Source organism: Callospermophilus lateralis, chromosome 3 (genome assembly GCF_048772815.1).
Source record: "Callospermophilus lateralis isolate mCalLat2 chromosome 3, mCalLat2.hap1, whole genome shotgun sequence".
Lineage (NCBI taxonomy): Eukaryota > Metazoa > Chordata > Mammalia > Rodentia > Sciuridae > Callospermophilus > Callospermophilus lateralis.
This window is the reverse complement of record NC_135307.1, coordinates 73,083,641-73,108,867: the sequence shown is the minus strand read 5'-3', so window position 1 is coordinate 73,108,867 and position 25,227 is coordinate 73,083,641. Positions and strand designations below refer to the sequence as shown.

Sequence of the window (25,227 nt, the reverse complement as noted above, 5' to 3'; positions counted from 1 at the left end):
CCTGAGAACCCCAAGGAGTCAGTATTTTTACATTAATCACACACAAGTGCAGTCTAAAATCATCCTCAATTTAAGGACTGTTCTTCCAGAAGTTCAGTTCCAAGTTGATTTGACTAGAGAACTCAAGGCATAACACTTAAACATAAACCCATTACTCTTAATCATCTACCTCTGCTTCTACCATTCTTAATATTAAAAGTGGTTGAAGCCTATTAATGATGTAGCCTCTGTTCCAATTATTTATTGCTATGTAACAACTATCCCCATACTTAGTGACAAAAAAACAATAATATTTTGTTAACAAATCTGCAATTTGGGCAGGGCTCAGTAAGGAAACATAGTCTCTACTCCATGTGACATCAGCTGAGGCTGCTCAACTTGGGATGGCAAAATTGGTATTTATTGTCAGCTGGGAGTTCAGCCAGAGTTGAGGGCCAAGGGCCTTGGTTCTTTGAAAGGGCTGCTTTGGCTTTTACTTGGAACAGCTGCTAGATTTCAAAAGAGTATTAAAAGAGAACCAGGATACTACCTTGGAAAACACTATGTAGTATCACTTCTACTGGCCAGGTTCAAGAAATAAATACCCTTCTTCTCTAGGAGATGAGTGTCAGTCACACTGTAGGATTGCAGATCTTGTTGTGGGCATCCAGTCTCGTTTTGTAATTCTCTCCTAGCATAATCTCCTATCTTTTGAATCGTTTTCTTCTCAGTCTGCACTGAAAGACTTTTCCTCTCTGATATATGTCATTTTCTTAATCCACCTAATTTGAAAGTGACTACTACTTAATTTTAAAAATTAAATTGAGAATGTTTTAATTGAGATTCATCTAAGTGAAATAACTCTCTAGGTAGAAACTATTTTTCCCTACTTTACAAACCAAAAACTGAGGCACAAAGATGTTAGTTAACTTGCCCAGGACCACATAACATAACTACTAAAAAGTAGAACTAAGAGATGTCATTCATTCCCAGGTCTAAATAACCATCCAATTAAAATAGTAATTCCTAAACTCCTAACTAGCTATACCCTCTTTTCGAGTAACCAATTCATATTTACAATTGCCTTCTGGACTTTTTCACCAAAATACTTTAGTAAAAACTCAAATTTAAAAAAAAAAAAAAAATATATATGTATATATATATATATATATATATATATATATATATATAAATATATATATATACATATATATTTTTTTTAAATGAATACATTATTCCTTACCCCTGAAGGGTTCTTCCAATTTCTGTGTCATCATCAACCACCTATTTTCCAAAGTTCATAAACTTGGAATTAACTCCTCATTAACTGAACTCTTTTGATTCTTCCTCCAGCACATCTTTCCAGATTTCTTGGCTTCTGTGTTTCCATTAAATTATGCTAAAATTTTCCCTGCCTTGATTAATCAATCAACAGACAATTGTGAAATAATTACCAAATGACAAGAACTAAGGCAGATTGCCCATGACCCCTGTTTTCTTAGCTAAAAATCTCTTATCCATTGAAGGCCATTCTTCACATGAACATTAAAATTCCCTGCCTCCCCCGACATCCCCTTTTTAAAAAAGCATATCAGGTCAGGCACAGCGGCACACACCTATAATCCCAGCACTCTGGTAGGTTGAGACAGGAAGATTACAAATTCAGGCCTGCATCAGCAATTTAGGGTGATCCTATTTCAAAATAAAAAGTGCTGGAAGGGTTAGGGATGTAGGTCAGTGGTAAACTGCCCCTGGGTTCAATCCCTAGTACTGAAGAAAAGGAGATGGGTGCGGGGAGGGGAGTCAGCTCAGCCCCTTAAATATGGTCTACAAAAAGCTTTCTCAAACCTTCCTCAAATCCCCATGGTCTCAATTTCAATATCTTACTATGAACCACCAGCCACAACACTCCCTATTTCTAAACCATGCACAGACACACCTTGTCTCATCTCAATATTCCCTAAACACACACCCCATTACAAATTGGAGTTACCATCTGTGTCTGCCCTGAAATGTCATTACTATATGAAAGCATTCCTAATCATCCCAGGAAAAGATCCTGGACTCCACTGTACCATATTAACACATTTTTCTACCCCCAACTATAATTTTAACTCACCATCTTTTTTCTTTTCTACTCTTTTCTTTTTTGTTGGAGTGGGGGGTGGGGGTGGGAGTTGTACTAGGGATTGAACCCAGAGGTACTTTACCACTGAGCTACATCTCAGTCTTTTTTTTTTTTTTTTTTTTTTTTTTAATTTGTTATGTTGAGACAGGATCCCTCTAAGTTGTTCAGGGCCTTGATAAATTGTTGAGGCTGTTCTAGAACTTGCAATCCTCCTGTCTCAGCCTCCCAAGTTGCTGGGATCATCTTTTATCTCTAATCCCTGGAGATGGTGAGTTAAGGTAAAATGCTCAAAAAATATTTGCAAAATGAATAAATAGATGAATTAATATTTCTAGGGCATGCCCTTTGAGACATACAGCCTCATTAATCTTGATACTGTGAATTGAACTTAACAGGTAATGACCATAGTTCTAACAAAAATTCCTCCCATAAAGGTAGCCTGCCCAGAGACAAGACTCTAGAAGAAGGATATGAGAGAAAATTAGCAAATGAGAAGAGAGAAAGTATACTCAGTAGTGCAATAAAAGAGGAACATCTGCAACAACAGAAAAAGAATTTACCACTCCAGTCATTATTTATGTGTAGAATACATAATGAATCCAAACCACAGAGGAATCTTGTTCAGAAAGTTCATCCTGAGGTGATCATTTAAATACACTACAGATGATACCTTCAGAAAGATCTGTCAACAAGGGTTGAAACTGGGAGATTTCTATGATATACATTATAACAATAAATGAATCATCTATTAATAAATCATTTCTGCCAACTGAGGAAATATCCTGCAGTTTGATTTTGTTGCATAACATTGTCTTTGTTTAAAAGGGAAAAGTCAGAGATTTTTTTTAAAAGCACAGTTAACAGTTTAATGTTGTTTCCTTTTATAATCTCTTCAATGTGGAAAATGAAAGCACAATTCTATTTAACAGTACATGAAAACCAGGATGCATAAAAACAAAATATCCTTGACTACATCCTGCCCTGTTTTCCACAGTTCCCCAGCTGTGACTAAGAAAGGGAAGCAGGAGAAAAAGACACTCCCTGATTTATTCTGCAACCTAGATCAATGGTAGTAACAGCAGGAAATGGTAAAATTGACTGAGGGTTTTTTCTTTCTTCTCCCTCTAAAATCTTAAGAGGTCAACTTTTCACTTGAGAATGAAAACTTCCTCAACAGCAGAGTCCACTGTAGAGCTAGACTCATAGGCATCCAGGAAAAGATAAATATACTTCTTAATTACATTTAACTAATAATTATAACTATTATTACAACATGCCTTTGATTTTGATGATGCAACAGCTACATATATCCAGGGAAAAGTCACTTGAGTAAAGACCTATAAATATATTTAAGTTTGGTCTAAGAACCCTGGGTCAGAGGTTCTGTCTCTGTCCCCACCACTTAATCTCACCAGTTACCATGTAACTGGAGACAATAAGATAAGGTAAACCCTAATTTGGCTTAACTACTTTACTAAATGGCAAGACCCTAGAGAACAAAATATATATTTCACCACAACCCCGTTTTTTCCCCCTGGGGAAGAAGGTAGTACTCAAATATATTTTCAAGTAAGTTACAGAACTCATGTGGTCACTCATCTAAAGAAAAGATATATTTAAAATATGATCCAAGACACAACTGAGAATGTCAAGGAGGATGCATTAATTCAAAAGTGTCTTATGAACTGTACGACAATATAACAGACTTTTGTTAACAGATGGTTTGTCACAAAATACATTAATTAAAAATTTCAAACACCTTCACAAAATTTTGTAAGATGTGCAAAAGAAAACAAGGAACTACAGAACTACCTAGTATTCTGCCCAGGTACACAGTAAAAGTTGTCTCCTTGCTCTGGTGTCAAAAAGCAGATGGCACAATTTTATAATTGGACAAACTGATGTAATGTATCCTCCAACAATTAAATTTGAGAAGGCACAATTAATACTTCTTAAATCTCATCTAATTATAATGCTTCACTCAAAATTTGCTGTTTTATTACAATTCATTATAACATTATGTCATCCCCCTCAAAAAAAGCGTTATCTGTACAAGGGACGACTGAAGGCCAAGACATAATACTCACAAAAGTAATAATGAAAAGTTCCAATTGTAACAAAAACTGTGTCATCTAAATTTTAAGCCACACAAACTGCTGAATCTCAGGCAGAAAAGGGATACAATTTTCCCTGATGAGAAATTCTCAATTGTGAATGGCAGTGTGCTCTACTGCTTATACTTCTGTAACTCAATAAAGAATAATCACACCAAATAAGGGTCTTTCCTTTCTTTTCACTCATATCTCCGCTTTCTTTCACACAAGGAAATATTTTATACGTTTCATTGTTTCGTGGTTCAGTTGCGGCTTTCCTATCCTTTCAAACAAGACAAAAAGTTAAATTTTCAGGCTTAGGAGACTGAATATATTCAAGGAAATACATTAGAATGCACACTGTCAAGCGCTCATTCACGATGCTCCAGCTCGTAGTTAGGTGGTTTTTATAACACCCTTAAATTTCCTAAGATTCCAACACATGATCATTTCAGTTTTGATTCCCTTCAATTGTAGGCTAAACAGGCCTTTACTGTCCTAAAAAAAAAAAAAAAAAAGACTCACAGCTTTACCAAATGTTAAGAGTAAGCACATGAGTGCCACTTCTGGTATTACTAATGGCGCAATGAGACGCCCCCAAGAGTCACAGTCTCAGGTGGTCCCCTTGGAATACTGTCACGAAGAGCCACGCGACAAGACAAGGCTCGCCCCACCTGGAGCTGCCGGCTCCTCTACTCGCCTCCGGAGTCAGCCCTTCCCACGACTTATTCCGAATGGACATCGTCCCTCACTAGAAGGGACCTCCGAGACGCCCCTCAGACCCCGCGGACCAAGCCAACCCTCTCCTGGGACAACCGGCTACGCTAGCGACCGACCGGCCCCCCGCGGCCCCAAGCCTCCCCTCCCCCACCGCACGCTCCGCCCGTCCGCCGCCGAAGCTGCCACCCCACCCTGGCTTTCGCACCTTCCTTCCCAGGGCTTCCTCCGGGCGGCGGGAGAACGCCCGCTTCTCCGCCCGCCCACCTCGCGGCCCGCACCCCCGGGCCTGCCACTCCCCGAAGAGACGCGGGACCCACCTCGAACAGCTCGGCCGTCGTGGCCATCCCGGCCGGCTGAGAGGCTCGCCCCGCGCTGGATGCCGTCTCCTCTTCACATGCTGCGCCTCAGCGGCGCCGCGCACAGGTCCCTGCTTGGCTGGTCAGCTCCAACTCCGAGCCGCCGCGGGCTTCCCCAGTCCTTACAGAACCCAGGCTGAGCGAAAGAACGGCCATGAAGCGGAGCCGCAGACGCCTGTCAGCTGCCTCCCGACGCCGCCCGCGCCGCTCCCATTGTCACCGCCTTATACGCCGGAAGTGGAGCTGCGCGCGCCCGAAAGGAATCGGGAGGGGCAGGCGAGGGAAGCTAGCGGCTGGCGAACCGAAGAGAGGCTGGGTGCTTGGGCAAGTGAGGAACCTTGATCCTTGCGGGCCACCATCCCGGAAGTGGAAATTAGAGGAAGAAAATATTGGGTTTGCTGGGGATAAGTTTCTCAAGATTCTAGGTGCGGATTTTTAGAACTTTTTGTGGTATGTTTTGACCAGGATAGAATCAGAGGTTTTTTTCGCCTCCCTTGAAAGAGCCAGCATCTCTAGTGAGTTCGTGTGTGGCGCGGGGCGAATCTCGGGACTTCAGTTAAGAATCCCGCGGAGAAAGCCGGCCTGCGCTGTTCCTTGGTGGCGTCTTTGGTAAGGAGCTGAGCTTATGCTTTAGTGGCTTACTATGGCCCAGCGGGCAGTGTGGCTTATACGCCACGAACCAGGAACTCCACTTTGTGGCACCGTGAGATTCTCCAGGTAAATGCAAATCTGAATCCCCAGGAATGATCAATCGAAGATTCATTGATGTAGCATTGTTTTGTGATGCATTGTATCCCCGGTCTGCCACGAATGATCTTGGTCAAGTTACTTAACCTCTGTTTTGCCTATTAAGTGAATATTTTATACTGTTGTAAAAATAAAACGAATTGTTGCCTGGCAGATAATTACATGCTTTTTCTAGTATAAGTATTATTGCATCTTAAAATTAACTCCATCTGCTTAGGATTGATACAGAGATGATAAAGGAAAAAACAATATAAACACGTTTTTTAAAGTTTCGACTCTCATTGATAAAATCAAGGACATTTTAACTCATTATAAAAAATCCTTGCTAAGCAGTATGACTTATTTTCATCTTATTTTGTGTCATTGCTAAACACATTGGTAGTTCCCGGTTGATGAAGAAAAGGAAGTATGAAAAATTGCATTCATTTTTTTCTTAGATCGTGTAAGCGATCTGGTCCCACTTTTACAACTCTCCATATTTTATCAAGATAGTTTTATGAAGAGAACTGTATACAATAATTCTTGTAAAATGTTAGGGAAAGTAATCTGTTTCACCTTTTATTCTCGGTGACCACTTAGAGTTCTTTTTTGCTATTTATTCATTCTTCCGTCTATAGTGACATAGCCTGATGGAAATGAAATTGAGCCAGATAAAGAAGGATGTAATTTTAAAGTAATTGGCAATGTAGATAAGACATTGCTTTTGCAGCCTAAAACAATTTTTGTTACTGAGGGCATCAGAGTTGGAGTTTACCATTTTCTTTCAGAACACTTGGCTTACATTTATTGTTGTTGGACCTCAAACACAAGAAATTAGTATTATTCTTTGGTCCATGGTTCATCAGCCTCATTATTCATCCAGGATATCTTCATTTTACTAATATATTCCCTTTGGTTACCTGTTTCTAACTGCCATTCTCCTGTTCCAGAAGGTAACTCTTACATGTTCTGTATTATCTTTTTGTTTATATGTATTTGTCAAATTATATAATTAATTGTGCTTTAGATTTCCTTTTGTTGCATTTGTCAGACTTCCCAGTGCTCTTAGAAACATCATATTACTTTGGTTCATTTAGAGCTGCGCTAAACTTCATGTGTTTAGTGTCTCTAATGTACCCTAGATCTAGGCTGTTGCTTCTACTTGCTCTGTAGTACTCCATGGTTTACCTCCACATTTTACCTATCTCCTTTCCCTAGTGATAATCTACAAAGTGGCTTCCAATTCATAGCCATCTGAACAATTCTCAAGTAGACATCATCAAACAGGTCCATAGTGCATACATATGCTGATTTTGAATAAATATTTCCAAATAATTAATTTGCTTCTCAAAATGCTAATTGCACCCCTCAAGACTCACCAGTGATTAGTGAGGGTTCCTATATCTGTTCTTTCCTGACACTTATTCTAATTGATTGACATTTCTCTGTGTAGCAATAATGGTTAGTCTTTTGGGTTTCCTCTTCTGTGAATAGCCTCATATATATCCCCTGTCCTTTTTTCCTTTGAAAGTTACTGTTTTTTTCTGTTGATTTGTAGGAGTTTGCTATGTATTCTTGATACTAATTCATGTCATTGTTAGTATAGATTTTTAAATTTATCTTTTGTCAATTTAATGTTGTTCTTGGTTAAACAGATCACTAATTTTAATACAATTGGAGTAGTAAGCTCCTCAGGAATTTTTAGAACTATTTCTCTACCTTTATTTCCCAAAGATATCATTCCACATTATCTCCTCTGAATTTTGCAATTTTTTTTTTTAAAGAGAGAGTGAGAGAGAGGCAGAGAGGGAGAGAGAGAGAGAGAATTTGAATATTTATTTATTTATTTTTTTAGTTCTCGGCGGACACAACATCTTTGTTTGTATGTGGTGCTGAGGATCGAACCCGGGCCACACGCATGCCAGGCGAGCGCACTACCGCTTGAGCCACATCCCCAGCCCTGCAATTTTATCTCTTATATTTAGAAGTTTAATCCATCTGTAGAACATCTTTAGAGATGGCAGGAATCCCATTTTATTTCTTTCTTATCATGGACCAGTTTTCCTAACATCTTCAAAGCAGTATATCTTTTATTTGTTGAGTGATGAAATTACTAATAATAGTTATTATGTTCCCCCATAAAAACATTGGTCTATCTCAGTTCTTTTTGTCTTTCTTGTACCAGTACCATACTGTTTTTATGTCTGTGGCTTTGTAGTGTATTTTAATATAGAAGTGAAAGTTTTTACTTCTTAAGAAAATATGTTCCTTGAAGAAGTCATGCAAAAAATGTTTTCTTAGTGTGCTCAGAATACTATTTTAGAAGAAACCTCAGATATATTTGATTGAGCTTCTCAACAACTCCATGGAAGCAGCAAAGTGACCAAATAATACATCTATGACTTTAGTTCTCTGTTATTTGAATGAGTTGGTAACGTTTTATTATTCAGATTCCTGATCTGTTGGGATTACTGTTAGGACTAAAGAGATATGCTTTGGCATATTATTAATTAGTACAACAAAGGATAATAACTATTGTTTAAGATTTAATAAGAAAAGTGATTTTTCCTCTATCTAACCATTTATTTCCCACAGCAAAAATTAGTTTTGATTCTGGAAAGGTTTGCTGTCCAGATAATAATTGTATCAGCTGAAGTCTGGCTTCAGTTGCTAATGTATCCCTAATTTTAGGGCCAATTAAGTCATGTTTTACAAATAGCTCAGAATAAATTTGAAATGACAGGTCAAGTAACCCAACAAATATTTATTGAACACATAGAGAGACATGTATAAGATCCCATATTAACCATCTTTACATTCAGTCATGAAATTTTTACACTTAAAAACTTTGTCCTCTAGGTAGACAGAGAATAAGATGCATCACAAATGATATGCTGGCTGAATCTTCCCCTTCCTCAGTCAAGAAAATACATTATAATTTTAAAAAGTGAGGTTTGTTCATAAATGGTTAACTTTGAATGTAACCTTATTTTTCTTTTAAAAATTATTAGCAACATCAGAATTTTATTAGTGGAAAAAACTTTTATGTAAGTATGTTTTTGACTCTTGATTAAAAACTGCTGATTTTTGTCATCCTTTTATTTTTCTTGCTGGATTGAAGCCAGGGCCTCACACTAGCATGTGATCTTCCAGTGAGCTACACCCCCAGCCTCCCATTTATTTTATAAATAAGAAAATAGGCATAGGAAATTTAGATGATTTACTTAAAAGTCAGTAGCTAACAGACAGCTTCATTCTAGACTTTGAAGTGGAGCAGGAAAGAACAGGGAAAAATACATTTTTTTTAAACTAAGAAAATATGACTAACAGATTTCTATAAATGAGCAAAAACATCTTTTGTTCTGTTTCCTGAAAGAAGGAAAAAGGAAATAAATTACTAACTTACCATTTAACCCAGACATGCAAATCATAAAGGAATATTCAGACTTCTTTTTTTAATAGTGTTTTCCAGAGCCATAGAGTTAAACTATTATTAATAAAACAATATTCCATATTTTTAAAAAGTTTAGCAAGTAGACTCAGTGTGTTATTCACTATAGACTAAGTAGAATAGAACATTTCTTTAATCATATCATCTTAACTAGTGAATCCAAAATTTCAGAGGGTAAATTGAATCACTTCTTTAGTCCTACTCCTCTAGGATGGAATAAAAAAAAAAAATTCTATGAATGCCTAGAATGGTCTAGGTATATACTCTGTCTACCAAGAAGGAATCTGAGTGCCTGACAAATTTTTGAATTAGAATTGGTGTACTTTACCTATTTAAAAAATTAAATAACTAAGCATTTTCAGTAATAGATAACACTTTATCATTTGGAACAACCTCAAATATAAAACAGCTATTCTGATAGGAATTTAACATATGTTTTGGGGATTTTGGCTTTTATGGGTATGTATATTCGTTATTTTATGTTTTATTGTTATTCCTGTTTGCCTTGTGTTTTAGGGTTTTTTTCTTAATTCCTCCATTTTTATTTTATTTGAAAGAATCATTTATAATGTTTCTTGTTTTCCTAATGCAGACGTTATCCAACCGTTGAAAAGAGAGCCAAAGTATTCAATGGAGCAAGTTATGTGCCTATTCCTGAAGATGGTCCCTTTCTTAAAGCACTCCTTTTTGAACTTAGATTATTGGATGATGATAAGGACTTCGTAGAGCGTCGTGATGGTTGTACACACATCAATAAAACAACCATCTATAGACTTTCAGTAGGAGGTGAAGAACTCTGGCCAGTGGTTGCTTTTCTGAAGAATGGCATGATATATGCTAGTGTTCCACTTGTTGAACAAACTCTCTCCCCTCATCCACCATTAATTAGCATCAGTGGAATTTCACAAGGCTTGGAACTTCTTTTTGGTATACAGGATTTTCTTTATTCTAGTCAAAAAAATGATACTGAGCTAAATACAAAATTGAGCCAGTTGCCTAATTTGCTTCTTCAGGCTTGTCCATTTGGTACTTTATTAAATGCCAACTTACAGAATTCATTGGATAATATTAATTTTGCTTCTGTGTCTCAGCCACAGAAACAGCCAGCTTGGAAAGCTGGAACATACAAAGGAAAACCACAGGTTTCTATTTCTATTACTGAAAAGGTAAAATCCATGCAATATGATAAACAGGATATAGCAGATACATGGCAAGTTGTTGGAGCAGTCATTTGCAAGGTGAGATTTTCTTGGGTATTTGCTTTATCATACCATTTAACATACATGGAGAAAGTAAAATTCTATTACTTGTATTTTACATTGTTAAGTGATATCTTTGTTTTTTTTAATCTTTAGGGTATAATTAGATGATAGACATATGAAATTTGATGTCATCTATTTGCATTTCTTACCAGTTATTTTAGTTACTTGTAACTATGTGATGAATTGCCCCATTATTATCCTCATAGTTCCCATGGGTCATAACTTCAGGAGTAGATTAGCTGGGAACTTCTGTTTTGTTTTGTTTTGTGGTGTTGGGGATTAGCTGGGAACTTCTAATGTAGAGGAAGTCAAGAGATAAGAGTCGAGATTTTGGTTTGGTCTATAGTCATTTGAAAGCTGGAACATGCATGACTCACTCATATGGCTGGCAAATTAGTGCTGGTTATTGGAAGGAGGCTTCATTTCCTTTACATGTGAACCTTTAAACAGGCTGCTTAAGTGTCCTCACAATTTGGGGACTGGCTCCCCTTGAATCAAATGATATGAAAGAAAAAGATTGAATCAGAAGATAATTATTTTTATTACTTAGACTGGAAGATCACATGGTATCACTTCCACTATTTTCTGTTTGTTTAAAAGCAAGTCACTAAGTCTGATCATAAGAGGTATGGGATTTGTTCCACTTTTTGGAACAAAGAATTTGTGAACATATTTTAAAAATTACCCTATTTTCCATTTTCTCTAACACATGAAATTGACTAATTCTCTGATATGATAGCTAAAATCATTTTGAAGTGCTCTTTTTTTATTTAAACAAGTAACTGATCAGTATCAGATTCTGTGGTTTAAAGTTAGAACTTTAAGAAAGAATGGAAATATTAATAGAGTTAGCAAGTGGTTAATGCCATGTTGAATAATGACCAAAAATAAAAATCCTCCAAGTAAACTCAGTATGTATTAATAATTTTCTTAGATGTCTTTATTTTTCCATCATCCTTTAATGTTAAGTGGCTAGGTAGATCCTGTGGATAAAAGTAGATTTCAAGAACAGAGAATCAGAATAGTCCTGACAGGGAAATTGGGTATTTCTTTTCAGTTCCATTTTAATCATAATGAAAGTAGCTCAGGAGAGTAAGACAGAGGGATTGCAAGTTCCAGATCATCCTCAGCAACTTAGTGAGGCCCTCAGCAACTTAGTGAGCAAGACCCTGTCTCAGAGTGAAAAATAAAAAGACTGGAGATGTAGCTCAGTAGTAAAAGTGTCCCTGGGTTAAATCCCTAGGACCATTAAAAAAAAAAAGTGAAAACTTTTGTCTATGTTAAATGTACTTCTATCAAGGTCAAAATATATTCATTCTATTAGAAAGAACTATTGTAAATAGTCCTAAAATCATGGACTATGTCATTCATAAATCTTAAAGTAGTCAAAAATCTTTTTTTCGGGCTGGGAATGTGGCTCAAGCGGTAGCGCGCTCGCCTGGCATGCGTGCGGCCCTGGTTCGATCCTCAGCACCACATACAAACAAAGATGTTGTGTCCACCAAATACTAAAAAATAAATATTAAAATTTTTTTTTTTAAAATCTTTTTTTTTTCTTTTTTTTGGTAAGTTTGGTATAATGAAAATAGGATAATTCACCATTTCTGTTTTTTTCGAACTGTTTAAATAAACAAGGAATAAATTGTTTATAATGAAATGCTAATTAATATAATAATATTTAAATGTCTCCACTGATTGATAAGCTGACCCTAGTAGATTGCTTATGGGGAAGTTTAAAGAAATATTTAAAAGAAGATTTTTATTATGAAGTCCATGATAAATGGAAATAACTATCCTCGTTTTATCTTAGTCTAGTAGAAAACCTGATGCACTGAAAGCCTGTAGTTCTAATTCTTAATTAAAACTAATTAAATTCTAATTCTGAAGTTCTAATTCTTACTCTGCCACTATTTTTCTATGTATCTTCAGAAACGTCACAGAGCTTTGTGAATCATTTGTCATTTTTAAAATGAGACAAGCACTTAGATGCCTTCTGCCTTCTGTTTTTAAAACATGCATTTTTAAAATTCACATTTATGTAAGCCTGACTGATTTAAAGGGTAGTACACACATCCCTTTTAGAATGGACATCCTCATCCTATAGTAAATGACTGATAATCTGGTCTTTTAAGTGCTTGAAGAGTGGATAATTCATTGGAGGTTTTTATAAGATGCTGGTTCTCTGACCTCTTTAAGGATAATTATCCTGCTACAGGATAATTTAATAATCAAAAACTGGACATAATTTTAATAGTACTTATTATCAAATTTTTTTATTATCTTCATAAACATCCATCAAAAACCACAACTACTTTTTATTCTTATTAGCTTACATATAGAGAATAAAGAAGCAGATAATTTCAAAGTGGAAACACTGTAGAGACTGAGTTGTAGCTCAGTGGTAGAGCACTTGCCTAGCATGCATGAGGCCCTGGATTCAAGCCCCAGCACTGAAGAAGGAAAAAAAATTGAAACAGTAACATATTTTTAAGCATTTTAGTAAGATTATTTAGCATTTCTGTTTTTAATTGAGTTTGACATAATTGTAATTGTTACCAAAAGACCTTTATAAGGCACTCATTCTATCTAATACTATTCATAATGCCTGCTTTCTCTCTTAAGTATAATATTTAAATATAACAGGTACATTAATGAATTCACATATTGTTAGGTATAGCATTAGAAAAGAAATATATTAGTATTTTGTAAAGTAGGGTCAATAATTAGAAAAAGATAAACTCATAAACATTTTTTAGTATTTTCTATGCATAGTAGTGGGGTTGGCACTAGAGATAAAAATATTATTTTCAAAGAACTAGCTTCAAAGGGGGAACAAAGAGGTACAGAGAAATACCTATTGTCGGTAGATAATTAATGCATGGTGCAGATGGTGTATATGATAGTGCATTTGGAACTAAGCATTTTGCCTGCTGAGTTCCACTAACTCTCAAAATATTGTGTACATCTAGCCAAAAAAATATATTAATATGGCCTTTCCCCCCGCCCCCATACCAGGGATTGAACCCAGGGGCACTTAATGCTGAGCTACATCCCTTAGCCCTTTTTATTTTTTACTTTGGGACAGAATCTCAGTAAGTTGTTTAGGGCCTCCCTAAGTTGCTGAGGCTGGCTTTGAACTTATGATCCTTTTGCGTTAGTTTCCAGAGGCTCTGGGTTAATAGGTATGTGCTGTGCTACTGTGCCTGGCTCAATGTGGTTTAATTGGCCAGTGTGTACTATAAGATATCTAGAAATAAAGATATTAGTGCTTATTCAAGTATGAGAGGAGCTTGGGAAATACAAGTCTTCCTCTTGTTGCAACCTTCCAGAAAGAGTAACAGTTTCATTCTGGAGACTAGAATAAGTAGAGAAACCAGAATTCACAGAGAAGTCTTAGAAGCTGCCATGTTACAATCTGTTAGAACCACAAAGTGGAATTCATGAAAAGATCTGTGAATGTGCTACGTCTGGTGTTCAGGGAGAGGCCTGTGAAACTGTCATATCTGGTTTCCACGACCTCCTAAGAATAATGGCTTTCCTTTCCCTTCTTCTGTGTGTCTCATTACTAACTCCCACTGATAGTCTAACCAAAGTCATGTATGGAAGAAGGTTCTAGGCATCTACATGGCAGAGGTGGGCTGTAGACGTGATGATTCAGAATGTAAGGCATCATACAAAATATGAAATGAGCTAGACATGAAGAGTTAAAGTTTATAGTAAGAAAAAAACATTTTAACTGAAGGAAACAGCACATGCAATGGTACATATGAAGGTATGACAATATGAATTATTCAGGGAAATGCAAGAATCCTCTATGTCTGCAACAGAGTTCATAGGGTGGAAAATGATTAAAGAGTTAGACAGGGACTAAACAATGAAACATTTTGAGCATGGATACAATATAATAAAAATTATGGTTCATTAAGATAGCTCTGACATTGATGGAAGATGGATTGATGACAGGAAAACAAATGGATACATTTTTAGAGGTATAACAAATTGAAGCCCTGAACAAATAAAATTACAAAAGGAATGTAGAGTAGTGAATAGATTAAACATTTTTCCCCATACCAGGAAAGGCATCCAGGGCTTTGTGCATGATGTTAAGCAAGTATTCTACATCCCCATCCTTTTAACATTTCTTTCTCAGAGATATAGTGATAAGCAGAGGGATATATGAAGGCTCTCTTGGTACCTGACTGTAGCATCTTGCAAGTATCAGAAAACAGAAAGCAAATAGATTAGTTCCTGCAGAAAAAAAAGTTAGTTCAGTTGGGGGAAATTACTTTGATAAATTCAGAAAAGCCTCAAATAGAAGGTGTATGTTTTCAATATCTTGGTAATATCCATTTCTGCTTGTATTACAGTGTGATTTAGAAGGAATCATGCCAAATGTCACCATCAGCTTGAACCTCCCCACCAATGGATCTCCACTTCAAGATATTCTAGTTCATCCTTGTGTGACTTCTCTTGATTCTGCCATTCTGACCTCTAGCAGCATTGATGCAATGGATGATTCTGCATTTAGTGGGCCTTATAAATTTCCATTCACTCCACCTTTAGAGTCATTCAATTTATGCTACTATACTTCCCAGGTAAATAATCTTGGAAATGTTTGAGACTTTCCTGGTCTTTATAAATATTATTGATAAGCAATCATTTGTACACTTGGTCCAAACAAGAATTTTTCAGAAGTTATTTACCAGACAATAATTGAGAGATGAAGATGAAGATTCATTTCTTCAAATAGACTACCTGTTAATCTCTGGTGTCTGTAACAACATTAAAAAGCTTTCAAAGTCAACAATTTTTTACTTTTTTAGTAAGTTCTAATTAGTTATGCATGACAGTAGAATGCATTTTGACACAACATATATAAATAGAATATAACTTCTCATTCTTCTGGTAGTACATAATGTGGAATTACAATGGTCATGTAGTCATATATGCACATATATGTCCAATGAATAATGTCCAATTCATTCTACTGTTCTTCTTACCTCCATCCCCCCCGCCATTTACTCCCCCCTGCTTAATCCCTAGCTCCCTCATCTTTATTGTGAATTAGCATTCACATCTCAATACATTCAGCCTTTGGTTTGGGGGGATTGGCTTAACTTTGCGTAACGTGATATTCTCCAACTCCATCCATTTACCTGCAAATGCCATAATTACATTCTTCTTGTAAGAAGCCACATTTTCTTTATCCATTCTTCTGTTGACGGGGAAATTTTTTTTTTTATTATTCCTAAGAGGAAGTCCACACTCACAGAATAGATTTGGATATGATTTAGTCATGTTTTACATGTAACTGATAAATGGCAGAACTTTAATTTAAACCCAGATTTTCCAGAATCCCAAAGTCCAACCTGTTTTTTACTATAATGTGCCATTTGTTTCTGCCTTAGTTATCAATCAGTATGTTAGTAGACCTTAGTTAGGAAAAATTATTTTGAGAAGACTATTGTCAGTCTTTATTGTCATTCAAGAAAAGAGGTAGACCCAGACCATATTGGATATGAAAAATTAAAATCACTTTATACTAAAAGTCCACATTGTCTTATCTCTGCTTCTGTCTCCTCTTTCAACTTTCTATGCTTGCATAAGATTTTAAAGCTCTAAGATCCACATTATATAAGCAGAGTCTCTATGTCTTACTTCTGATGTACTAATAGGAATGATTGGCTTACCCCAGTCTACAAATTTTTTCCCCTTTAGTCAGTTATTGATGACCAGTCAAGCTACTTCTGAGTTACTCCTGAGTTGAGGAACGTGGGAAGAATGCAGTTACAGAATACAGATGGAACATCAGGAACTGTGGGCAGGGCAGCAGTTATCAGTATGTCTAGTACATGTTCTGTGCTCTAGATCAAATAATTTGGAGAGGAGAATATGGAAGAGCAAGAGGAGGAAGAATAAATTGTACCCCTTTATAAGGCATCTTTTCTCGTCTGGGAACAGAAAGGGATAGAAGAATCTCTGTCCTTTTATAGACCCATTATTGCTATTGTCAAAACAGTTGGAGTAACTCACTATGTATCATAGACAGATCTGTATATAATGATTAGGTTTGTATATGTGTGTGTATATATGCACATTCACATAATGTAATGTGTATAATATACACAAGAAGTCCCTCCCCCATTACCATTAGTATTTTAGACCAATTAACCTGAGAATTTCATAAAAATTTATGTTTGTTTTCAGGTCCCTGTACCACCAATTTTGGGTTTCTACCAAATGAAAGAAGAAGAAATACAACTAAAAATAAAAGTTAATTTAAAACTTCATGAAAGTGTGAAAAATAATTTTGAATTCTGTGAAGCTCATATACCTTTTTACAATAGGTAGGGATAAATAACATGATGTTGTGATGTCTGCCTTCTGTAGTAGATTCCCACTGTCCCCTAATTGTGTTTAGCAAATTGTATCTGCTTTTTACCTTATTTTTTCAAGAACTAAATAATTTTGTTACTCAAATGAATGCTGATTCTGAACCAAAACATAATCATAAAAATAGATACCTTTAAATGTGTCTTTACTTTTGTAGTTAAACTTGTTAGTAAATTATAAAGAAACCAGTTAACCTCCGTGAAGATTATTTACTACTGGCTTTATTTCTAGCAATTTCACTGTACTTTGCATATAAGTCAATAGCAATGAAATGTATATCATAAGTGTTTATGCAGTTTCTAGTATTTTCTGAGGTACTTATTCTGTTTTATTCTACAAATTTTAATTCATATCTGCCTTTTTGCTGTCTTTGTATTAAGTAACAGTAACAAGATTTGATTTAAAGCTGTTATATTTGTGATCATTTTTTTTTCTATTTTCTCTTTGTAAAGAGGTCCAATTACACAATTAGAATACAAAGTTAGTTTTGGCCAGCTTGAAGTATTTCGAGAGAAAAGCTTACTGATCTGGATTATTGGTGAGCAAGATTTTGTTTGTTGATCTTTTTTCCCTTTCATTTGCTATAGGCTTTTCTTTTTTTAAAATAGTTGATTTGTGTTTTTAGGCCAGAAGTTCCCCAAATCAATGGAAATTAGTCTTTCTGGAACTATAACCTTTGGAGCCAAGAGTCATGACAAACAACCATTTGACCAGATTTGTATTGGAGATACAGCATATGTAAAGGTAAACATATTTGCATGGTTCACTACATCAGAACTTCTTCCTTTGTTTCTAAATTGCATTTACCTGATTGATTTTTAATGTTTTACAGCAAATTGTTTTTAATTCTGTGCTTTTTGACTGCCTAAGTGCTTTTTTAGATACTGTTTTATTCTTTTTGGTTAGTACTAGTCATTTTTCTATTTTGATTAATATAAATTTTAAGGGAGAACATTAAATGTACTTAAATACCCCAACTTAACTAAGATCATTAAATACATCTAAATAACCCAACTTAAACTACCCAGCATTTAATCATCAAATTAAAAATTTATTTATGAAAAATGTCAAATGTAGTCTTTACTCTCTATGGATTTTTCAATAATACACATCAATTGACTGCTTTTGGTGTTTGAAGGAAGAAGTGAGCCTTTCTGGCCAAGGTGGTCAAGGGAAAGTAAAGTTAAAGCAAACTCTGAGGCCTAGTTAAGCATGAATAAGGAGACTTGAAGATTGACTGTATTTATTTAATTTAAAAAGACTTAAAGGGGTGAAGAATAAGCAAGACACACTTAGGATCAAGTGCTAAAAAGTGTCATACTGTATAAGACTGACTGCATAATTTAGGTTTGAAATGTAGAAGGTGTGACTCTTTTATAAAAACTTTGGATTTTTTTTAATAGAGGAGTGGTTTGTACAAAGTGATACTTTGTGAATATTAATCTGCAATTTATGTGAAGGAAATAAGTGAGAAAAAATAAGAACATCAAAAATATTTTATAGCTACATTAATGTGGCACATGAAAGGTACCAAGTTGATGTTGAACTAGTGTTGTATCAGTAGAAAGAAAAAGAATGGGCTACTCTAAGCTATACTGATTGTAAAATCTCAGTCACTAATATAGAGACAAGAAAAAAATAACAAGTCAAAAGATGGTGTTATGGGCTGGGACTGTGTCTCAGTGGTAGCTCACTTGCCTGGTATGTGTGAGGCACTGGGTTCAATTCTCAGCACCACGTATAAATAAATTTAAAAAATAAATAAAGATCTATCAACAACTAAGAAAAATTTTTTTTAAAAAAAAGATGATGTTATTCAAAAAAGTATGTCATTTAAACCAGACTTGACCCTTCAAGAGGGCAGTGACTATATGAATTTCATTTATCCATTGTTTTATCCCTAAGACCTAATCCATTATCTACCAATAAATATTTCTGAATGGGTGAATATACATGAATTAAAGTATTGATATTGAAAACATTGGGAAAGAGTGAGCTTTATATATATATGATACTGGATAATAGCAACATATCTTAATTCAAGTGTCCAGTGAATAGCTAAAAACCTAAAACTTGATTTCTCAAGGAAAAGCTCAGCTGCATGTAAGGATTTAGGAGTTACCTACAGAGAAGAAATAGTTGAAGTAATGGAAATGATTAAGATCAGAAAAAAATAAGAAAAATGGTAAAGATTCAGAAAAACCATTGAAGAAAATTAATGGGGTGATTAAAAAGGTAACAAGAAAGTAAAATGCTATCAAAGGAGATTGAAATCTGACCATAAAGGCAATTAGAGGAATTGGTGATGAAATCACAAATATATTGGCAATAATTTGGGTTTTTTCCCCCATGTTGTCTTCAACTACATCTATTAGCATTATTTCAAAGATTATTTTAAAAGGTCCTAATTTTTCAGAAAAAAATATGTGGGGTATTACCACATCGCATGTTCTTCAAAGGTAGATATTATCATTTTTCTGTTAATTTACATCACTTAACCACTTTCCATTTCATATTTATTTTCAGTGAATGAACTGAATGTGTTTTATGTTATCTTAGTCATGTGGAAGTCACCTTGTCATACATAACTTCCAGCATTCAGAATTACACTGAACAAGCAAGCATAAACCCCATACTATCAAAAATTATTTGAGGGGCTGGGGTTGTGGCTCAGTGGTAGAGGGCTCGCCTCACAGGTGAGAGGCCCTGGGATCGATCCTCAGCACCACATAAATAAATTATTAAAATAGAGATATTGTGTTCAATTACAACTAAAAAATACATATAAAAATTATTTGAGTTGCAGCAGGAATAATATGTTAAGATTTAAAAATAACATCCTATGTATGTGATCAATAAGTTTAGCAATTAAAGAAGAAAGTTGAAAAATGGGAGAAATTTACAGAGAAGAAAGGGAAAAAAATCAATATAAGGTAGAGCTTTTGCCTATCACACATGAGATCCTGGGTTTGATCCCCAGCACTGCCAAAAATAAAAGCATAGAAAAGATAACATGGTATTGCAAAATCAGGATCATTTAACAGCAGAGATGAAGAGAACCACAGCAAAAGGAGACTAGAACTATGTAAGATATAAACCTTTTCCTGTGAATGTGATTTTGATTCAGGCATCATATCTTCAAAGAAGCTACTGCCTCACTCTATTATAGTACAGTATAATAATTGGCATTTACAGTGATAACCTCACATTATCAATGAAAGTAGGAACTATTGATTACATTTTGTAAGTTTTTTTATGTGAGGGAAGGGAAAATTTCTAAGCTCAATTCTGTAAGAGTTAAATTTCAGTTTCTTAGAAAATTAAGTAGTGCAGCCCATTCTCTCCAAAGACCAGATAAGCTAATGTTTCTGTTTTAGTAATTACATTCTTATTTCACTAAAAGGTATATATATTCCCACCTATAAAAGAATTATGATGTAAAATATATCACAATCACATAGCCCTTGGGATAGAAGAGAGTATGTAGTTTACTAGACAACCTAGCAGAAGGAACATCTGCTTTTGTAGTCAGCCAAGTCTGAGGTCAGATGCCAATTCTGCTGCTTACATATTGGGATATTAATTGCTTTCATCTCAGAACCTCAGTTCCCTTATTTGTAAAATGATACTGTATGGATTAGAGTCCATTTTGGTGAAGTGCCTGGTTTGTGTTAAGCACTTTATAATGGAAGCCTTACAAAGAAATGGCTCCAGAGCAAAGGAAAGAGAGTATGTGTGTACATATTTAAACATATGTATACTCATAATTGAAGTTTAATACTTTATGATTTTTATTTTATGAACTGTGTGAGATGAATTTTTTAAAGTTATATCAAGAGAAAAAAATGTGATCATCATTTTTACCAACTAATCACTTCAATTTAGTACATTTCTCTTCCTAGCTTCATTTTAGCATCTTAGATTACACACTCACCGGATGTTATGCAGATCAACATTCAGTTCAAGTTTTTGCATCAGGAAAACCAAAAATAAGTTCATGTAAGTTGTACAGATTCAAACTAACTTAATGAGATTTAAATGGTGGTGTGTTGTTATTACCTAAGGCAAAATTAAAATATTACAGAATTTAGAAATTGGAGAATAATCCCAATTTGTAAAAATTTTGACTTTATCCACCCCAGCATAACACTTTGTGAACTTTGTATGTCCCTCAGTCTTTTCCAGTTTAAAATAGGATCTGGAATAGCAAGGATTAAGATGGGATGGGCTTTAGTATAAAATTAGATTTGCTTTGTTCTGGTTATAATAAACTCTTATTTAAAGGTGGTTCACAAGGTTACATACTTTGGTATTGGACAAACAAGGATTCAAGCTATGGCTCCAACATTTTATTGACTGTGTTGCTTCAGTGAACTTTCTGAAGTTTTCGTTTCCTTATCTTTAAAGTGGAAATAAATTACCTTAGAATTGTTATGAGGTTTAAGTAAGATTATACTGATTAAGCACTTAACATATAATATAGATTCAATAGATGGTAAGTATGATTATTACTTAAAAACTTAAGTAATTTTTAGCAAATATTATAATCAATAAACACTATTTCCCACCTTCTCTAGTCTACCACTAGGCAAGTTGTAAAGATGATTTCCTGTCTTCAATGGATTTACTGGTTGTGAAATATATATATGTATATATATCTTATACATACATATATGTATACGTTATATGAAAACATAGCTAGACAAAAAGAAATTTATAAATGAATTCAAAATTATTTCATTCAGATCAAATACACATGGCTGATATAGAAAAGTAGCTAGAATGAGGTATAATTAGATAAAGTTAAAGAGAACCTTTTGCCTTATAGATTGAGGAGAATAAAGCTTTCATATGTATATATTTAGATAACAATGATGCTAATTTATAAAAATTTTTCTGTATTTAAGTAAATATTTTTTAAACTAAGAATTAAGGTTCCTAAAATAAAAAGAATAAGATAAGACTTTGTATTTGAATATTTCAAAAGAATTAAAGAACTTGGAACTATGGAATCTAAGCAATTTCTTGTGAATTTCAGAAACATATTCTATCTAGTAAAACCAGAAAAAGCTCATTTCTCACCTCCCTGGGGTTTCCCTCATTTTTTCATCAGTTTTGTTATTGTTGTTTGTATTTTTTAAATGAATTCATAGAAGAGTATTCATAGTGCATTTATGTTTTATGAAAGCATAATATTGGACAACCAGTACAAACAGATCGATGTTTTAAAATAGTTATGAGAAATATATTGTCTTTTAATAATTAGAACATTTTAAGTATTTTGTCAGTATTAACTAAACATGTATTTTTCAGAGAGCATAATACAGAATAAGTTTCACTAATACACCTGCTTATTAATGCAAAATATTGAAAGAGCTCATTTTAAATGGATCATTACAACTAGTCTTTATTTCCTAACTCTGGTTATTTCAGACAGTGACAGCCAATTTGTGCAGCCATGTGAAACCTTTATTTTGCCATCATCTTGACAATAAAGTCTATATTCACAATTAACAGCTTTGTTCTGAAAATAGTATAGTAATAATGCTAATTTCATTAATAGCTAATATTTTTTATTTACTAGGTGCTCAGCATAGTTTCTATTTTATGTGTACTAACTCATTACTCCTCACAGCATCCTATATAGAGTTATCTCCATTTTACAGATAAGGACACTGATGAAACAGAGGGTCACGTAGCTAGTAATGATGGCAGAACTGAGGATCAAACTATTCTTTGCATTATTAAGAAGAAAGGTAGAAAAGGCTGAATTAAATAATTAGTGATACACATAAACACAATAATAATAATTTGCCTGAGACTAAATCCAAAAAGCATTACTATCTCAATTCCACATATCAGCAAAGTTTAGTTCAAAGAGATTGCCATTTGACTAAAGTTGCAAAGCTATTTACATTTGATCAGAGCTATAATGAAAACCCAGAAAAGCCACTTTTTTTTTATCATGTTGCTAGAAAGTTGATTGTTGGTTTACATCTTTGACACTTTGAATGAATAAAGAATAAGATGACCAGAATCAGGACAGTGGTAAAGAAGATAGAGAAGGGAAACCAACAAAAAAAATAAATGTTTTACAATTAATGATTCATAAGAAATAGTATTTAGGAGAAATGTGAGGAAAAAATTTACAGACTTGGCATCAATAAGAGATATTTTATATAAGCTCAAAGATGGATTGTTCAAAGATTTAAAGAGCTTACATTTTTTAAGTGGTAAAAATTAATAATAAAGCCTTGATAAAATAAAATTAAAATGAATATTTCAAAGGATTGCCATGAAATGATTGCACTGAACAATGTCAAAAAATCATGACTTTGCTCTCCTGTTTTTTTGCTAAGATGAAATAGTTTATTTATTTATTTTTTTTTTTTTCCTTTTTTAGACCGGAAACTAGTGTCTTCTGATTATTACATCTGGAATTCTAAAGCCCCTGCTCCAGTAACCTATGGATCATTATTACTGTGATTTTTTTAATATTTAAATGGGATTTATACAATAGTAACACAGCATAAATGAAATCATAGTTTTTATATCTATTGTGTATTCATATAACCTGTAAGTGAAAAAAATCTGAAGGATTTTAATTATAAAATATTCATACTTGACATTTTTTAATCTGATATAGTTTGAAAGAATGTCATAATATATTATGATATTTTTGTCATATAACATTATTATAATATATTGCATATTATGTTATATATCATAGCATTAATATATAATTATATTATAGTATATCATTATTGTTATATAATATTATTGTTTAAAGGCTAATATCTCCTGTGTTTGTTACCCTTTCATTTTCTGTCACTGTGATTCAGAATACAGAGAATTCGTGATTCACTCTGACTTATTGAAGACTCATCCTAGGTCAACATGCCGTACATGTTCCTTCCCACCCCTATGGCAGATAACTGCTAATCGATCACAACCCTCTTCCTACTGTGAGCCTTTCTGGGTAAGAAAGAGCTTAGGCTTCTCAGTGCAGAGCTTCAGGCAGCCATTCCAATGGTCTGTACCTGACATGCAACATAACTATTTGTTCTTTCAAACCTAAGTACTAAGCCAGGCATGGTGGGACTCACCTGTAATCCCAAAGACTTGAGAGACTGAGGCAAGAGGATCATGAGTTTGAGTCCAGTCTTGGCAATCTAGAGCAACTCTGTCTTAAAATAAAACAGAATGGGGATGTAGCTCAGTAGTAGAGTGTCCCTGGGTTCGATCCCCAGTACAAAAAAAAAATACTTATCTCCCAGCACATTGTGCTGGTATAGAATATCAGCAACCAAATTAGAAACAACTATAAATCTCTTAAAAAATCAGCCAATGTAGACAAAGGAGACTTGCTTAAATAGTAATCTGTTCTTAATCAGAACTATCCCATTGACTAATAAAGAATCTGCATAATTCTGTTTATCCCTTTTCTAGAGTTTATTTTTAAGTAAGCTTGTTAATCTGCCATAATAACATTTTGCTTAGGATGTCTATAGGCATATTTTAAAAAATAAAGATGGGTGGGATACCTGCAGAATAATGTAATGTTTTGCAATTATATAATGTCTTCAGCCAATTTCTGAAGATAAAGGTAGATATAACATTGCTTTTTCCTTATTTTACTAAATTAAAATCCATTAATGAATAAATTCATGTAAAAACTCAAAAACCTTTCTGTGGGTAGAGTATTATTTACTCTTAGTCTTACATAATAGTGTATTTTCTTTAAATTTGTCTTTCTCATTTTCTTATAAATTTTTTTATTTTTTCAGAAACCATTAGCCATATTCTTTATTCTCTACCTGTTTCTATAATTAGATGTCACATTCTGTTTTCAGAGCAGTTCATTGTCAAGTTGGACTCCAAGTGACCAAGAAAAAAGTAATCTCAAGATCCTAAGAACTTAGTTCATGTCAAAGTTCTTTTACAGAATAGAATTTAAAAGCATTATAAAAAATATGCATTACAGATTAATATTCAATTCAACTATATTCTGGGTTCTGTTTTTTAATGAATCTTCTCAGAAAAGGCTTAGAAAAAGCTGCTAACTCCTCAAAAGAGAGCTATAATAATTTGAAGGGATAGTGCATATGAACTTAGGATT

At 34.3% G+C, this 25,227-nt stretch overlaps 2 protein-coding genes across 3 annotated transcripts in view; one reads left to right on the top strand and one right to left on the bottom strand.

The window, feature by feature from the left end:
• The window catches only part of Exoc5 (exocyst complex component 5), a 71,434-nt gene extending 65,937 nt beyond the window's left edge, over nucleotides 1–5,497 (bottom strand). Inside the window, exon 1 of the mRNA XM_076850444.2 lies at nucleotides 5,238–5,497. Within this exon, the coding sequence (XP_076706559.1) occupies nucleotides 5,238–5,264 (27 nt within the window). The 5' untranslated portion in view covers nucleotides 5,265–5,497. The remainder of the gene's footprint in view (nucleotides 1–5,237) is intronic.
• Nucleotides 5,498–5,602: 105 nt separating this feature from the next.
• Ap5m1 (adaptor related protein complex 5 subunit mu 1) lies at nucleotides 5,603–24,792 on the top strand. Of its 2 annotated transcripts, XM_076850445.2 has the most exons (8): nucleotides 5,604–5,993; nucleotides 10,046–10,691; nucleotides 15,083–15,310; nucleotides 16,923–17,062; nucleotides 17,561–17,646; nucleotides 17,734–17,852; nucleotides 21,011–21,107; nucleotides 23,512–24,792. In XM_076850445.2, the coding sequence occupies exons 1-8, from the start codon at nucleotides 5,920–5,922 to the stop codon at nucleotides 23,592–23,594; spliced, it is 1,473 nt and encodes a 490-aa protein (XP_076706560.1). In that variant the 5' UTR covers nucleotides 5,604–5,919; the 3' UTR covers nucleotides 23,595–24,792. The 2 variants fall into 2 exon arrangements, with proteins under 2 accessions (XP_076706561.1, XP_076706560.1); XM_076850446.2 differs by lacking the exon at nucleotides 21,011–21,107 and having other exon boundaries at nucleotides 5,603–5,993.
• Nucleotides 24,793–25,227: the final 435 nt, after the last annotated feature.

Coding starts and splice junctions, on each gene's coding strand:
- Ap5m1 (XM_076850445.2), top strand. CDS start 5,920: ATGGCCCAGCGGGCAGTGTGGCTTATACGCCACGAACCAGGAACTCCA. Junction 10,692..15,082: donor TTGGAGCAGTCATTTGCAAG/GTGAGATTTTCT, acceptor CTTGTATTACAG/TGTGATTTAGAAGGAATCAT. Junction 17,063..17,560: donor CATATACCTTTTTACAATAG/GTAGGGATAAAT, acceptor CTCTTTGTAAAG/AGGTCCAATTACACAATTAG.